The following is a 12387-nucleotide window of genomic DNA, read 5'->3' as shown; positions in this document are numbered from 1 at the left end:
CTATCCTGTTTCTGCATCATTAACTCAGCAATATTAGAACTGACTTCTTTAGAATCCCAGTGCAGACTGAATATCAGCAGCTTTCAAGGAATCCTCTGGGACTCCAGTACCAAATTGGGACTGCTGAGTCCAGCCTTGTGGATCGAGCAACTACCAGACTTTCATCCTTTCTAGTGTGAGACAGCCTTTGTTAGAGTATTTGGATTGCATTCTGTGTGCCAACCTAACAAATCTCGTATGTAGTATGTATGTATGTATGTATGTATGTATGTATGTATATATGTATGTATATGTTTTCACTCTCTACCAGTTCTGTTCCTTTAAGAGAACCCTGACTAATACAATGAAGTAACCCAGATGGCTAAAACAACCCAGATGGCTCCTTCACACAATGACTGACCTTCCAGTTAGGAAGGGTTCACCAGGTTCATGTGCCTGGGGCCCTTCCTCTCCATGTGGCTTCTGCATGAATCTTTCCAAGGTGGAAGAGCAGGATTATTTCAGGAAAAGAAAAACCAAAAACCTCACTAACAACAACAAAAAGTTAAGGTTAGAGCTGGAACTGACCTGACACCTGATCTCTTCATTTTTCTACTGGCTCAGTGGAGTCAAGGGTTCAGTGTAGATTTCAGGGTAGAGGGCCATACAAGGTTATGCTATTGGGAAATGTGTATCATCGGGAGGAGAGGGAGAGGCACTGAAGTTAGCTGAAGAAGGGTTCTGGAGCTGAGGTGCAAGCCAAAAGTACTCCAAGTATTTCAGAGAATATGGATGGGTCGTGGGGTCCAAGACAACTTCAAACTTTCCCTGTGTAATTAAAGGTGTATGTAGACCTGGTCTGACACTGGTTCAATTTGCTATCCAGGGAGGTCTGGATGTGTGTGCATTCATTCTGTCTGTTACACATTTATTCAAATGTCAGGTTCTTAACACATGTGCCATTTCGTTATCCCTATTTTAGAAACTCTAATGCAATACTACTTTTGCAGGGTCGCAGCTAGCACCACACCACACCATTAGGCACCCTGTTTAGCCTTGTTTGTCATCAAGAGGTTGGGGGCAACAAGCTGATGGGCAGGAGGCGTCCAAAGAGTAACACCGCAGTCAGTTTGTCGGGCGAGCCAGGCAGTCGCCATAGGGAGGCACTGGCTGTCTCGCGGTGGCACGTCGTGAAAAGCAAAGAGACTCCGCCGCCGGGAGGAGTTGCACCACGTCAAGACCCTGCTACCCAGCCAGCTGTGCCACACCGCAAGCGAGAGGACCAAGGCCCTGGTCCCGCCCACCGGGCACACCAGCCCCGCCCCCGCCCGCCGCGTAGCCCGAGCTCCGCCCTGGGTATGGACCGGTCGGGCCACCGTCGTCCGGCCCCGCCCAGCACGGCCAGGCGAAGCGGAGCCGGCGTGCGGGGTGTGTATGTGTTCGCTGGGCGCCGGCTCAGCCCCAGGAAGATGGTGGAGGCGGCGGCGGCGGCGACTGAGGCGCTGCTGAGGGGGAGCGCGGCGGCGGCAGCAGCGCCCGCGGGCAGGAAGGTCGAGCAGCGCCGACTCTGCGCCGCGACTGGGGCCTGGAGGCCGGGGCCGCGCGCCGGATTGTGTCTCCCGGGGGTGCTGTCGCGGGCGCTGCCCCCGCCGCTGCTGCTACCGCTGCTCTTTTCGCTACTGCTGCTGCCGCTGCCCCGGGAGGCCGAGGCCGCGGCGGTGTCGGCGGCGGTGTCAGGCTCGGCCGCAGCCGAGGCCAAGGAATGTGACCGGCCGTGTGTCAACGGCGGCCGCTGCAACCCTGGCACTGGCCAGTGCGTCTGCCCCGCGGGCTGGGTGGGCGAGCAATGCCAGCACTGCGGGGGCCGCTTCAGGTGAGTGCGGGTGTTGGGGGGTGCAGGCCCAGCCAGACGTTCCAGGCCCGAGGCAGGTGCGGGGCATGAAATCGGTAGGATAGGGTTCGCCCCACTGATGGTCGCTTGCCTTCTGGCAGGGATGTGCATTTGTGGCCTTGGGGTCTTCCTGTGGTGGAAGGCTGAGAAGGAATGGGAACACTAGAGGCATTTGTTGCTGTGGCTTAGATTTGGGTCCTGAAGAGTGTAAAAGCCGGTCCTGAAAAAGGTTCTGTTTAGGATAAAGGAGGTATAAAGGAAAAGGTGAGTGAGCCAGTCCTTTGGTCATCCCAAGAGACTGGAGATGTCAGTACCTAGAAGAAGCACAGCCGTGGAAGTGACATATTGGATGGAAACAGAAGGGTGGAGATGGAGTGTGAGATTTTAGGATAGATGTAGGAGTGATTGTCATTGACAGCAAAGTGAAGAAAATAGTTTTTGGGTCCTCACTGTTGGTGGTGTATTGGAATGGGCTGTCTAGAGAGGAGATTCCTTTTAGCCCTGGAGTCTTCATAGCATGCACTTATGCTAGTTTGAAGCAGAATCTCTTGGAGAGGTCACTTATTAAATAATTAGCATTTATCTGTTACTTGCTTCAGTTTTGAAAAGATTTCTTGATAATACACACAAATAGATAGATTAGCCCAAGTTTGGTGTGGTCCACAAGAACTTAGGAATACAGCATGGGGAAGTTTATGAACACAGGATCTCAAGATATAAGAACTACGGGGTCATCCATAACTTTGGCAGATGTTTGTTGGCTCTTCCTCATTTGACATGGGAGAGTGAGGAAATGTGGTGAACATGACAAATTGGGGTTCTTGCTCCAATTGATCTTATGTTCTGATGAGGGATGACAGGCAAAAAGGAATGAGCAAGATAATTTCAGATAGCTATCAGCAAAAATACTAACAGGTGGTTGTACAGGATTCTGACCAGCTAGTGACATTAGAAGCCACTCATTTGAGTGCCCTTTGATCTGAGACCTGAAAGGGGCACAGGTAGCACCTCTGGGAATGAAGATGTAGAGAGTATGTGACTGGAGGGGGACTTGACATTGAATATGAGCGTTTGAGGTTAAGTAGGATTTGCAGATGTGCAGCTGAGGAAAAGATTTCCAGATAGAAAGAAAGATGCAGACAAAGTGCTGGAACCTAGAAGATGGAGTTTTGCAGGTGCCCCTGTAGAAGAGAATTGTGAAGGAGAAGTTTGGAATGTTAACATTATTGATAATGTTAGATCTAGGGGACTCAGAGAATAGTGACAAGATGAGCTCTTAAGTTTTATGAATGGAGAAACCAAGTAACTTTGGGACCAGTATTTTGTGGGCTAGTCTTAAAGTTTAGGATATTGTGATTTATGAATCTTGTTCATCTGCACATATTGATAAGTAAGTGCTCTGTTTTAGGCTGTGAGATATAATGGCAAACATGACAGATCTAATTTTGTTTTTGTGGAACTTATCTTTTAGTTTGGGAATAAAAATACCATAATGGAGCTGGAGAGATGGCTCAGTGGTTAAGAGTACTTGTTGCTCTTGCAGAGAACCTGGGTTTGGTTCCCAACATTCACATGGTGGCTCATGACTACTTGTAACTCCAGTTCAGGGAATCTAATGACACCTTCTTCTGACCTCCAAGTGCACCAGGCGGCACATGCAGGCAAAACACTTATACACAAAATAAAAATTAAATAATTCTTTTTCCCCCACTGAGACAGTGTTCTCTGTGTACCCCTGGCTGTCCTGGAACTCGCTTTGTAGACTAGGCTGGCCTCTGCCTCATGAGTATTGGTATTAAAGACATGTGCCACCACCACCACTTGGCTGAAATAAATGATTCTTAAAAGTTCTTAAACTTTTAAGTAATCAGTCTGTTGTAATTTTGCATTACTGTGGAGGTGAAACATACAGGAACAGAAAAAGCTAACATGGTTCAAACTGAGACTAAGATTCATCTTTCTGTTGAGATGTTCCTGAGCCCTGATGTTGAAGGGCCAAGATGGAGAATGAGTGGTATCATGACAGATTAGAGGGAGTGACTGGAGCAGAGAGAGCAAGATTGGAGAGAGAGGGTTGTGCCATGCCAAGTAGAGGTAGGAAGTGGATTTAGAATTTTGAACATTCACCCATGAGCAATGGAATGCAACAGGTTACTCAGTTTTCATTATAGGCGTATAAATTAGAGCCAGAACAGGAATAGTCTTGAAAGTCAGTTGACTTTAGATGCTTCCAAGATCAATGGGTGGAGGGATCTTCAGATTCTGAAAATCTGTGATACTCTGGTAGACACAGTGGCATTGTTTGTATTGTTTGGGGTAGGTGTTTAACACTGGATGTGAGAAGTCATAGGCAGCTAGCTGATGGAGACTGTTGGTGTAGGTCAGAGGCAGTGGTAATGGAGACATGGCAGATATCGTGTGGTGCTGGAGAGATAAAATGATTAGGTCTTTCTTTCAGGCTGGATTGCTCTTAGAAGAGGGAGTGATGGTAAGGGAAAAAGTAGATATTATTTTTTGTGATTGATATCATTTATAAGACACAGGGACACAGGAAGGCTAAGCTTAGTTTTATATGCGCTGAGTTTGGGGTGTTTTCAAGGCATGTGCCTGGCACAAGTGTTGTTTGGGGTCATCATCTACCTGTAAAAGGGATTGCCAGGGAGAGAAAAAGATCTGTGAGTCTATGGGAACAGTTCAGAGAGGAGCCTTTTAAACAGAGAACAGGCACTTCCGATAATGCCTCAAATGCTCTAATATGTAAGTGACTGTTACAGACATTCCCTTTGAGCTTGTTCTAATCGCTATCAGTGTACTTTCCTGGGCAAACAATTATGACTGCCTCTGACAATATTATTATAGTAAATGACTTCTGGAATTTTTAAGAGAATTAAAGGTCAGGAGAAGTGACACACACCTGTAATCCCAGAACTTTGGAGGTGGAAATAGAAAGATCAGAAATTCAAATGTCGGGCTGGTGAGGTGGCTCAGAGGTTAAAAGCACTGACTGCTATTCCAGAGGTCCTGAGTTCAATTCCCAGCAACCACATGGTAACTCATAACCATCTAAAATGAGATCTGGTGCCCTCTTCTGGCCTGCAGGGCCAGACAATACAGGTAGAACACTGTATACATAATACATAAATAAATCTTAAAAAAAAGAAAGAAAGAAATTCAAATATCAGCCAGGGCTATTTGGACTATATAGCAAGTTTGAGGCCTTTATGAATCTAATTCAAAAAAAAAAAAAAAAAAAGGCTCAAGAATTGCCTTAATGGTTGGAAGTCCTGGCTGATGACCTCTTCTTACCTCCATGGGTACAAGGTAATGCATGGTACACAATTCACATAAAATAAATTTAAAACAACTTAAAAACATATGTGTGTATATTTTCTCACGCCGATAATTGCAGCTCTTGGGAAGCCGAGACAGGAGGAACAGTTCAAGGCTAGCTTCAGCTACATAGCAGTTCAAGAGTAATGTGGGCTATTTGAGGTTGTTTCAGAAATTAAAAATAAGTAAATAAATAGCAAAAAAGGAGGAGGAGGTTGCAGGCTTTTAGTTGAATTATTTAATGAGGGTGAGTAAAGAGTTAAATGTTGCTGTTGATTACAGTAATATGAATCCTGGTTTAACTCCCTCCCCCCCTTTCTTTTCTTCTTTCATTTAAACTGAAAGGCATTGAGTGGATAAGTTTTTGACTTAATTCTGATTTTCAGTATAGTGCTGGGCCTTGAATCCAGAGCCTTATGTGTGCTAGGTAAACACTTTACCACTGAACTACCTTCCCAGCCCTACTGTGCTGGTTTAGAGTGGCATCAAGTCAAGGTGTGTGTTTTAGTTTTGTGTGTGGGCAGAGGTGTGTGTGTGTGTGTGAATTATTTTATGTTATAGTAAGTCACTTTTTTTTCCTACATGAAAAATGATTGGTTATAGAGAATAAGTTAATGGTATTAGTTCAATAAAAATAACTATAGATGGATGGTTATTGAGGTAATATACTTATTTTTTTTTTTTTTTGAGACATGGATTTTCTGTGTAGCTTTGGAGCCTGTCCTGGAACTCTCTATGTAGACCAGTTTGGTCTTGAACTCACAGAGATCCACCTGCCTCTGTCTCCCAAGTGCTGGGACTAAAGGCCTGTGTCACTACCACCTGGCAAGGTAATATATACTTTCATTTTTATGTGAATCTTCACAATTAAGTGATAATTTTTTTCTGCTTGTGACATTACTATTGAAAAATTTTTGGATGAATAAATATGCCTCTATTAATTTAGAGGTTAAAATATATTGTTTGTGAAATTCATGTACATTTAATTCTTTAAGTTCCTTTTGTGCAAAACTTTTGGAGGATGCAAAGGGAGTGAGTGAGTTGGGTCCATATAATTGGCTGCATTAAGATGTACCTTCTAGGAAAGGAAAAGGATTTATTTGCATTTATTTTGTGTCAGTATATAATGTAATCAGTAGTGATATTTACAGCAGCATCTCCCTTTACTTCAATTATTTTTCCAGGTATTGTGCCTTGAAAATGCCTTTTAGAAATTACCCCTTTTAATTTTAAGTATTCCTATTTCATAGGCAGGTAAACTGCCTATGAAGTGAGCTTTTAAAAAGAGCATTGTTTTGTATTAGTGCAGGATGTTTATTTATAGGCATACATGCCTGTCTAGAGGGCAGAAGATGATTTTATGGAGCTGGTTCTTTTTCCACATCTGCTCTGGAAGTTTAAATCAGGTTGTCAGGATAGGTGGCAAGTGCCTTAACCTACTGAGCTATTTCACCTACTCTGAAGTGTTCTTGGCTTTTGTTTGTTTTGTTTGGTTGTTTTGTTTTTGTTTTTGTTTTTTTTTTTCTTTTTTCATGTTGGGGATGGAAGTCAGAATTTTTCATGCCAGGTGTGTGTTACCACGGGATATACCAAAGTACAAAGCTTGCAGATTTATTGAATAACTTGCCCAAGGCCACAGAACTTCTGTGAAATTGGAATTTGAACTTAGGCCTTGTGTGAGTCTGAAATCCTGCTGTCTGTGATCCTATTTGGCCTATCATTTTTGTCTGAGTCCGGTTACCTTTTTGATCATTGTTTGGAAGGACTATCTTGATCCCAGCAAATGCTTTGAAAAATAAAGGAAGCAAAATAAATTTTCATAATAGAAAAGGTGACATAAAAGCATCTTAGTTGCTAGAATTGTTGGACACAAATGCCTGTGTAACAAGAGAGAGGGAATTTGAGAAATAAAACTTGAAGAAAATGGCAAGTTTGATGTTTTTGTAATACTTATTAGATAATTGTTGCTACTAACCCGAAACTGTAACTTTATGCTCATGGACCCATTTTTTTTTTTTTTTTTTTTTTTTTTTTTTTGAGTCAGGGTTTCTCTGTGTAACAGCCCTAGTTGTTCTGTAACTAGCTTTGTAGACCAGGCTGGCCTAGAACTCATAGAGAACCACCTGCCTCTGCTTCCTGCATGCTGGGATTAAAAGTGTGAGCCACCACTGCCTGGCCCCAACTTAGATCTGTCTTATTTAATGCTATATTTTCAGACTTTGGAAGAGTGCGTGGCACTGAGATTCTCCTGTACATTACTATATTTGTTGGGTGGTGTGGTACTGGTCTGGTACAATTTGATATGTAGTCTATGAGATATGTAGATCTCAAACTTGCAGCAATCCTTCTGGTTTGATCTCACAGGTGCTGAGATTGTAGGCGTGAGTTGCCTAGCTTCTTTATAACATATTTCTTAGGACTCTAATAAGAATCATTTTATTCATATGATTGATATGTATATACTTTGCCTTCTGTTTCTCCTGAATGTCTCTATCTTCAGGCATTTCCTGGAATCTTTGTTGGGATGTTTTGCTTTCAGCTTCTCCTGAGTTGAGCCCAACACCAAACAAGCTTAATATCATCCTCATCAAAAAGAAAAAATCTTTTTCTTCCTCCTCCCCTCCCTCCCTTCTCCCTCCCTCCCTTCTCTCTCCCTCCCTTCTTCCTCTTTCAGTGGCAAGTCCTTGTTTAGCCAAGGAAAGCCCAAAACTTAGAAGGCTCTCCACAGCTGTATAAAGTTTTATTAGTTTGCTCCTCCTTGCCTATCTGCTGTCAAGAGCACCCTGCCCTTCACCTTATTGCTGACCTGTCTGTGCCGCAACCACAATGACTGTAACCATCTCATGTGTTCTCATATAAATCTAAAAATGTGTCATTGTTATATTCAGAAGACTGTCTGTCTTCTTTTTTCAGGATCTCACTCTATAGTCCAGGATAGACCTGAGTTTACTGTGACCCTCTGGCCTCAGCTTCCTAAGTGTTACGATTCTAGGCATGAGCCACCATGGCTGGCAGAAAAATTCTTTGAAAGGCCTTCTTATGGAAGTAAAGGCACTTGTAGCCAAGCCTGACAATGTGAGTTTGATCCATAGGACCCACACAGTGGAAGGAGAAGACCAGTGCTGCAAAACTTTTCTTTGATGTCCACCCGCCAGCAATGTGGCACACATGTGTGCTCTTTCCCCAGTAAATGAATAAAAATTCACAAAAGAAACAAGCAAGATTCTACTTATCTACAGAATAGCCTTGAGCATCAGGCTCCCATTCCTTTATACTTCTCCCTTTTTCCAGTCAAATCTTTCTACTTTGTAGGTTTTTGCTTTGTTTTATGTTTTTTTGTTTTTGGTCTTTGCTGAATTCTTTGTTTACTCCCTTTATTACAATCCACACACCTCCCCCCACCCCCACTGAGCTGGGAACTGAACCCAGGGCCTTGTCCTTGGTAAAGCAAACTCTCTAAGTTAAAGCCCTGACCTAATTTATAAATGGCTTTTTCAGACTGTCTTTGAACTTCCTGTGTAGCATAGGATGGCCTTAAACTGCTGGTTTAATCCCATATGGTCTGGAATTTACCATGAACACCAGGCTAGCTTTGAGGTCACAGATTGTGCTGGGATTAAAGGTGTGTGTCACCATGCCTGGAGTATCTTTAGTTCTTTATAAAATAGTTCTCCTGACAGTATTACCTTCTTTTAAGATGAGTCATCAACCTGTTCAATTCATAGATTATCATATGAATGATTATTATATGTTAGATATTGTGCCCCATTTTGAGAATATGAGGGTGAGAATTAGGCCTTGCTCGTCCCTCAGAGAGCCCAGAATCCTGAGAGGAGATGGTTGTGGGCATAGGCAGTTAGAACTTCACGACAGAAATACAGGCAGTATATGATGCTGAACTAGCTGTGTTAGAAAGAATCTTCTCAGGGCTCTAATAGAATGCATCATGGAGGAGAGGACTTGGGGCACGTCTAAGAGGTTGAGTTCAATTAGGCTCTCTGAGAGAGAAAGATATTACAGAAGGAATCAAGAGTTTTTGCATAGGCAAATCATGGGTTATCATACTGAGTGCCTTGATTTCCTAGTGTGCTATTGTACCACACACTGCTGGCTTATCACAATGGATCTCCTCATATTTTTGGAGGCTACATGTCTAAAATGAGGTAAAAATAATGCACACGTGCCTCTGAAGACTGGAGAGAATATGTTCCATGCCTTTGTCTTAGTTTCCGGAGTATCAGCAATCAGCCATTCCTTGGCAGTCTACATTGTACTCTTACACAGAATCTCTTCCTTTATAGACATATTCATGTATATGCATGACCTTTTCCTAATCTGACTGTATTTGTAATGTCCTGAAAGTCACATTCACAGTGACCAGGGTTAGGGAGGGCTTCAACATACATATTTGTATGACATAGTTCAATCCACAACAGTTAATGGAACTGAAACATAAATGGATATTGTTGATGAAGCCAGTGTTTGTGTGCATGGAGGGTGAGGAGTGGAGATGTATTGGAAGGAAGGGAGATTGGAAGGTGACCGTGGTGTGGCCTTTTATTAACAGCCTGCAGCTTCAGGGTGTGTCCTTGGCTGACGCTATACCCACCATCAAGGCATGTAGGTTTGTAGCCATAGTGACTGTTTGGAGAGAGGCATGTGATTTAAGCTGTCTAAGCAAAGGGACTCTCAGGACTGGCTGGAGACTTCTCTGTGGGTGTGTATGAAGGAGAGGCTTTGTCTTCTTTCTGTTTTGACCGGCTTTAGAGTGTTACAGCTAATGTTGCTGTTTGCAGAGGAATTCACCTAGATCAGGTGAATTCCAGAAGTGGGAGGATGGCAGAGGACTTTCTGCATCTGTGCTGCCAGTTCTTTTCTGAGGCCACGGTTAGAGTTTGTGAGGCACCACAGTTGTTATTTTTCTTCAGCCTTAGAGTTGATGTCTTGTCACTTACAATTGAAACCTTCCTGCTATAGCAAGTTTCATCTGGAGGGAGGGCTAGCCAAGTAGGGTTACGAAGCTCCCCATACTGTAACACATTACCATAAATTACTTCTATTAAAGGTCCCCAAGATAGTCAAATAGTTTTATTTACTACAGTATAGAGGCATGAGTATAAATATGCAGAGGAAAATCGGAATATATTTATAATCAGAACAGTTTTTAATTAAATAGGAAGTGGCTATGGTTGAACAGAAATTTTACATTAATGTTTGGTTTTAACACGAACTTGTTTCCAGAAGTAAAATGAAACTTCAGTTGTGCTTTGTGAAATGTTTGTGTCTGAGCAGCCACTGAGATGAAACTGGTTTCCCAATTGGAGCTTTACTATTTTATGTGATTTCTTTTCAAATGCAGTTTGATAAAAGTAACTTCCATCTATAGCTTCTCTACTGTTCAGCATTTTTGCATTGTAACCTTCTTTCCTTTTCCTTTCCTTACACTTTCAAATTAGTCCTACATTTATAGGAACATTGACTTGACATTTTCTAGCTTTTTTTCTTCTTAGAATTGCTTTCTTGTACTTTTTTTTTTTTTTGGTTTTGTTTTGTTTATGCCATATATTTTTAATTACTTTTTTTTTCCTTTTCTCCATTCTTCCCTCCATTTCTTCTGAGACTTACGAGTTGTGTAGCTCAGGGTGTCTATGTGAGCCAGCCTTCTGAGGTTGGTGTCACACATACTGGGGCATTAGCTGCTTTTCTTTAACCACTTGAGATCATAGTTTGATTTTAACCTTTCACTTTTTAATTCTTCCAAGTTTTCAGATTTTTTTCCCCCCCTCTCTTTCAGGTTACATTTTGAGTGAACATTAGGTCTGACTGTGTATATGCATATTTATTTCTTCAAAATTCTTTATTTTTCATTTATAGAAATTAATTTTAGTCATAGCTGAATTGTGTATTTTATTTTAGAATTTGAAATGAACAGCATATGGTATTTATTAAGTGAATGAAATTTTGATTTAATTCCTCTTGGTCTTTTTTATATTCTTTTTAAAGAAGATTTTATTTTTGGCAGTAGTTTTCCTGGCCACAGCTTCTCTAAATTATCATCTTTTCTAGGCATGCTCTTCCTAACACGTTGGGCTTACCCACATTTTGGGCTTCTTTACTCTTCCTTTAAAGCCTCCCTCCCTCTCTCCCTGTCATGTGTGCCTTGTCATTCCCCCACTCAACATCCAAGCCAGGTTTTTTTTTAGGGCTTTTCTTCTACCTCCATTGTCCTCCTTTGGTGTGTTGCTGAGATCTATAGCTTTTGCCATTCTGAGTGTTTTTCATTTTTCATTTAAGTTCAAATAAAATTGTCTTTGAGTTTAAAATTTGTTAATATCATTATTGTTATATTTAGGGTGTGTGTGTGTGTGTGTGTGTGTGTGTGTGTGTGTGTGTGTGTGTGTAAGAGTATATGCACATAAGCATGGTTGCCCAAGGAAGTCAGAGAGGTTGGATCCCTTAGAGTTGGAGTTGCAGGTAGTTGTGAGCTATCTGACGGGCATGCTGGGATTCAAACTGTTGGCAAGAGCCATCTTGCAGTGCTGTCCCTCCAGTCTCTGTTTGTAATCTTGTTTTGTGTTTTTGTTGGTTTGAGACAGGATTTTACTGTGTAGCTTTGACTGACTTGTAACTCATTATGTAGACCAGGCTGGATAGCCTAGATCAGCCTGTCATACTGTGATAACAGACATGCACCATAAATCTTATACAGGTAATTTGTTAATAAGGATTATAATTGTGCTGGCTAGTTTTATGTTACCTTGACACAAACTAAGGTTATCTGGGAAGAGGAAATCTCAATTGAGAAAATGGTGCTAAGGTTGGAGAGATGGCTCAGCCATTGAAAGTCTAGGGGCACAACAAAAAATATAAGAGAAAATGCTCTTGTCTTAGTTACTTTTTTATTTCTGTGAATAGAAACCAAAAATTAAGGTAAAATAAAGCTTAGAAAGCATCTAATTGAGGGCTTCCTTATAGTTTCAGGGGGTGAGTCCATGACTATCTTGGCCGCCAGTGTGATGGCTGGCACGCAGGTAGGCGTGACACCGGAGCAGTGGCTGAAAGCCTGCATCTGATTCACAGATATGAGGCAAAGAGAAAGGTTGGGACTGGTCTTGGCTTTTAAAACCTCACAGCCCACCCCAAGGGCCACATCTCCTCCAACAAGGCCTCCCAAACAGTTCTACTAA

The 12387-nt window shown here is 42.2% G+C and overlaps 1 protein-coding gene across 1 annotated transcript in view; it reads left to right on the top strand.

The window, feature by feature from the left end:
- The first annotated feature begins 1310 nt into the window (after positions 1 to 1310).
- Atrn (attractin) overlaps positions 1311 to 12387 on the top strand; it is a 110954-nt gene continuing 99877 nt past the window's right edge. Inside the window, exon 1 of the mRNA XM_051183365.1 lies at positions 1311 to 1852. Coding sequence (XP_051039322.1) covers positions 1338 to 1852 — 515 coding nt within the window. The 5' untranslated portion in view covers positions 1311 to 1337. The remainder of the gene's footprint in view (positions 1853 to 12387) is intronic.

The sequence above is a fragment of the Phodopus roborovskii genome, unplaced genomic scaffold (genome assembly GCF_943737965.1).
Source record: "Phodopus roborovskii unplaced genomic scaffold, PHOROB, whole genome shotgun sequence".
NCBI lineage: Eukaryota > Metazoa > Chordata > Mammalia > Rodentia > Cricetidae > Phodopus > Phodopus roborovskii.
Note: the sequence above shows the minus strand (reverse complement) of the source record. Positions and strands in the feature narration are given on the sequence as shown.